The 4,997-nt window shown below is 34.6% G+C and overlaps 1 protein-coding gene across 1 annotated transcript; it reads left to right on the forward strand.

The window, feature by feature from the left end:
• Window positions 1-1,556: 1,556 nt before the first annotated feature.
• LOC101021383 (DTW domain-containing protein 1) lies at window positions 1,557-4,978 on the forward strand (the record flags this gene model as incomplete). The annotated part of the gene is made up of 3 exons (XM_031661803.1): window positions 1,557-1,607; window positions 2,372-2,515; window positions 4,720-4,978. Coding segments are annotated over exons 1-3 (454 nt in total), but the record flags the coding sequence as incomplete, so codon positions are not given.
• Between the last annotated feature and the right edge of the window lie 19 nt (window positions 4,979-4,997).

The following is a 4,997-nucleotide window of genomic DNA, read 5'->3' on the forward strand; positions in this document are numbered from 1 at the left end:
ATTGGGCCTAACTTATAAATGATCATTGGGCCTAACTTATAAATGATCATTGGGCCTAACTTATAAATGATTGCTAGGCCCAAGCGGGGAGAGTAGGAGATACAGTGTTTGAAACCCTAATTGAAAACTATTTGTAGGCCAAGGTCCTCCTGGGGTGTGTTATTTTTACTGTTCTGTCCCCAACATAATTGTCCAGGAAGAAAAAATTTGAAATTGGAATTATTTAGTAGCTGCTCCATTCAAAAATAGTTTTGGAACTAATGACACACACACAACATGGAAGAACCTCAAAATAACTATTCTTAGCTAAAGTCAAATGAAGAGTGTACATTGTATGATTTCATTTATATAAAATTCTAGAAAGTACAAACTATAGTGGCAGTGGATTACTGATTGCCTGAGGAGGGCCGTGGTTGATGGTGAGAGGAGAAGGAAGAAGAGCATGAGAAGACTTGATAATGGCAAATCATTATTTTGACTGTAGCAATGGATTCAAGGATTTAATGTATGTTAAAACTTATTAGATTGTACACTTTAAATATGTACAGTTTAAGACGTAAGAAAAATAGTTTTGTCCTCCAGGGTAAATTCCTAGAATCCTACTTATTTAGTATGGGATGGGAACTTGGAGATGGTGGGAACTACTAAATAAAACAAAAGGTCATTTAAAAGCTGAAGTCAAGAACACATCTCCAGAGGGTTTCTTATATACAGTAAGGGAGATGTGACCTAGCATTTTTTTCATAATCATGGCTGAATGCAGTGCTTGTATAAGCATTACAAAGAGAGCTAAACCAAAAAGCCAAAGTGAAATAAGAAAAATGTAATTTAAGAAATCCAAGAGAATATTATTTTTGTATAGAGACATGTTACAGACAACATCTATAACAAATCATGAAACTTTAAGGGAGATACTTAGGCAACAGGGGTCCCCAATCCCCAGACCACAGACCAGTACCAGTCCTAAGGAACCAGGCCACACACGAAGAGGTGAGCTGTTGGAGAGCAAGCAAAGTCTCTGTCTGTATTTACAGTCACTCCCCATCACTCACATTACCACCTGAGCTCTGCCTCCTGTCAGATCAGCGGCAGTGTTAGATTCTCATAGGAGCATGAACCCTGTTGTGAACTGTGCATACAAAGGACCTAGATTGCACGCTCCTTATGAGAATCTAATGCCTGAAGATCTGTCACTGTCTCCCATCACCCCTAGATGGGACCATCAAGTTGCAGGAAAACAAGCTCACGCTCCCACTGATTCTACATTATGGTGAGTTGTATAGTTATTTCATTATATATTATCATGTAATAATAATAGAAATAAAGTGCACAATAAGTGTAATGCACTCGAATCATCCCCAAACCCTCTCTCCTAACCCTGGTCTATGGAAAAATTGTCTTTCAAGAAACCAGTCCTTCTTGGTGCCAGAAAGAATGGGGACTATTTAGGCAACATGATTTTGAAGAGAGTTTTGTGATATAAAGATTACACCTCTTAGACCTATTGTTACTATTTTTTAATTGATAATTATTTAATTTGTGCTGTTGAAAATGTGATGCCGAAAATCACGATGTTTCCTGCAAAGGATATCAGTTTTGACTTGAAAGTATGTATAAGGTAACAGAATTTCAACTGAATTTTAGATCTGAAACTTTTTGCCCAAACTTACATTTCCTTTTAAAATAACATAAGAGGCCGGGTATGGTGGCTCACTCGTAATCTGAACGCTTGGGAGGCTGAGACAGGTGGATCACTTGAGGTCAGGAGTTCAAGACCAACCTGGCCAACATGGTGAAAACCCATCTCTACTAAAAAAATACAACAATTAGCTGGGCATGGTGGCAGGTGCCTGTAATGCCAGCTACTTGGGAGGCTGAGGCAGAATTGCTTAACCCAGGAGATGGAGGTTGCAGTGAGCCGAGATCACACCACTGCACTCTAGCCTGGGTGGCAGAGTGAGAGTCCATCTCAAGATAAAGAAATAAAAATAAAATAAAATAGCATAAAATAGGCAAACCTAGAGTTTATAGGATTTATAAAAATGTCCTTGGCACATATAGTGAAATGCAAAGAATTGGAGTTAATATACCTTAAATGAAAATGACATTGGAGCTTTGCTTTAGGAGAAGATTCTATGTTAAATGAGTTGAAAATAGTTGTCCTAATACATGATTAACAATGCCAAGGAAGAAATTTGGGTTGGTTTTGTAACGATCACCATTCTTAATATTCTGGTATATCTTTTAAACCGTATGTGTATTTATAGAAATTTATTGTAAGCTTCCTATTTAGCTTTAAAGACCCTTTTTATTAACATAAAAATTAGAATGTTTATATATTTTTTATTTGTCCTTTTTTTTTTACCTTTAGCTTCCATTGAAGATTGACATCATTAAACATCCAAATGAAACAGATGGCAAAAGTACTGCTATACATGCAAAACTCTTAGCACCTGAATTTGTAAACATTTACACGTATCCTTGTATTCCAGAATATGAAGAAAAGGACCATGAAGTAGGCAACTTAGTTTTTATAACTCTTCACGTTGGATATACAAATGAATTTTAACCTCCATTGCCTTTCTGATCTTACTCAAACATAATTTAATATTTTTCTTAATAAAGAATTATGCTTAGGTAGCATTAGACAATATACAGTTTATTTCATTGATATCTTCAAAGATCAGATGATTCTAGACTGCTATGTGTTTTTGAGTCTGCATTTTATAGCTCTTCTGCCTTATTTCTTCAGGTTTTTACTCCTTGCCAATATTATTGTGCCTGCTTTTACTTTTTCTCTTCTCCTTCTCCTGTTTGTGCTACATATAGATGATCTAATTTGATGCAAACTGGGAAACCAGATTACAAATATTGTTGGAATTTCTCTAAAAGAAGAAAGACTGAGTTAGGATATTCAGGAATCCTCCTAAATTAAGAACTTTAGTGCATAGCCTTTATAACATTTCTTTCAGCTGCTCAGAGGCCTTCCTTGGTCATTTTTAGATTCTTAATTGGTTTTCACCCAGTTGGAATTGTCACATTGGTGAGATATTATGGGTCTTCTTGGAGAAAAGTAATTTTACAATGTGTCTCAAAAAATTAGGCCTTGGGTACTAAAAGAAGCATGTAAAAGCCTTTTGGTCTCTTGGAGGCCATTTGTTGGTGTGGCTAATATAGAAACAAAATTAGAAATTAGTGCATTCATTTGTTCCAGGAAGAACTTGGTAAATTTTTACTTTTCTGTTTATATCTATATATCTTTTTTTGGTTGAGTTTATATAAAAAATTATGTTTGTAAATAATATTTGAGTTTTGGATCTAGGAAAATGTTTCTTCTCTGGTCAGCTAGACTCCATTTAAGTTGATTAAATAGAATGTAGTGCTATGTTCTGTAAGGAGATGTGATATGTTTATAATCTAAGAAAATTCAGAAGCTCTGGACTTTGCTAACTGGATATAGGGAGAAATATAGACATGTATTATGAATATTTAAAAACTTTGACAACTTTGAAATTTATAAAATTCAAGGTTTTTGCTTTTTAACAGAGTTTTGCTCTGTTGCCCAGGCTGGAATGCAGTGGCATGATCCCAGCTTGCTGTAGCCTTAAACTTCTGGGCCCAAGCAGTCCCCGTACCTCAGGCTCCCGAGTAGCTGAGGCCATGGGAGTTGCACCACTACTCCCAGCTAATGTTTTTATTCTTTGTAGAGACAAGTCTCACTATGTTGCCCAGGCTGGGCTCGAACTGCTAGGGCTCAAGTGATCCTCTCACCTTGGCCTCCCAACGTGCTGGGATTACAGGCACTGTGCCCGACCAAGACTTTTTGTTACTTAATTTTATTTTATTATGATTTTGTTTTTATCTTTTTATTTTAAAAATTTGTATGCTCATTGAAGAAAATTTGGGAAATAAAGAAACATATGAGGATAAAATTCCCTTGATTCTCCAACGTTTATTCATTTAACAAATATTTACTTGGTGCCTGCTTTGTGCCAGGAGCTGTTCAGACATTGGAAGCTCTAATAATATAAATCTCAGTAAAAATGTGCTGAAAGAAAACAGGTATCATACTTATGTAATTTTTCCTGGAAAGTTAGATTTTTTTTCATTTTAATTTTTCACTGTAATAAATATACTTAGATATTGTAAGTGTCTGTGTTTAGGTTTATTTTATTACATTCCCATAATGAAATGGTTGAACCAAAGGGTATGAATAATTTTAAGACTCTTGATTTAAATTGTCAAATTGCTTCCATGAAGAGTTATGCTATTTAATCCTGCCCTCAAACCACCATTTCCTCACCAGCATTCACTGTATCATTTGTTTTATCTTTGGCTTATGATATAGATGCAAATGGCATTTAATCATTGCACAGTTTTCAGTGGTTCTTTTACAAAGTATCATGTACTTTGCTTTTTATCTTATGAAAAATTATATAATTTAATCTTTTTATTTCAAGTATGATTAACTTGGCATCTATCAGTCAGTGAATAACTTATTTTGAAATAATAGTTTTAATTAGTATATTATGATTATAAATTACTAGGGGAGAGCCAAAAACTTTACCATACTTATTAAAGAACCATATACAATAGAACCAACCTAATGCTTGTTTCTCAGATATGCAACATGTCTTTCTTAAAATTTTAAGTCAATCAAAATTTATATATTTTGAAGATCATAGTAGCACACTGCTAACCCAATTTTCTTTGTTTTAGGTTGCACTCGTTTTTCCTGGACCTCAGTCTATCTCAATAAAAGATATTTCTTTTCATCTGCAAAAAAGGATTCAAAATAATGTTAGAGGCAAAAATGATGACCCTGACAAGCCATCTTTTAAACGCAAAAGAACTGAAGAACAACAGTTCTGTGATTTGAATGACAGCAAGTGCAAAGGCACACCACTGAAAAAAATTATATTTATAGATAGTACCTGGAACCAAACAAACAAAATATTCACTGATGAGCGACTTCAAGGTAAAAAAAAAAAAAAAAA

This window comes from Papio anubis, unplaced genomic scaffold (assembly GCF_008728515.1).
Source record: "Papio anubis isolate 15944 unplaced genomic scaffold, Panubis1.0 scaffold2518, whole genome shotgun sequence".
Taxonomy (NCBI): Eukaryota; Metazoa; Chordata; class Mammalia; order Primates; family Cercopithecidae; genus Papio; species Papio anubis.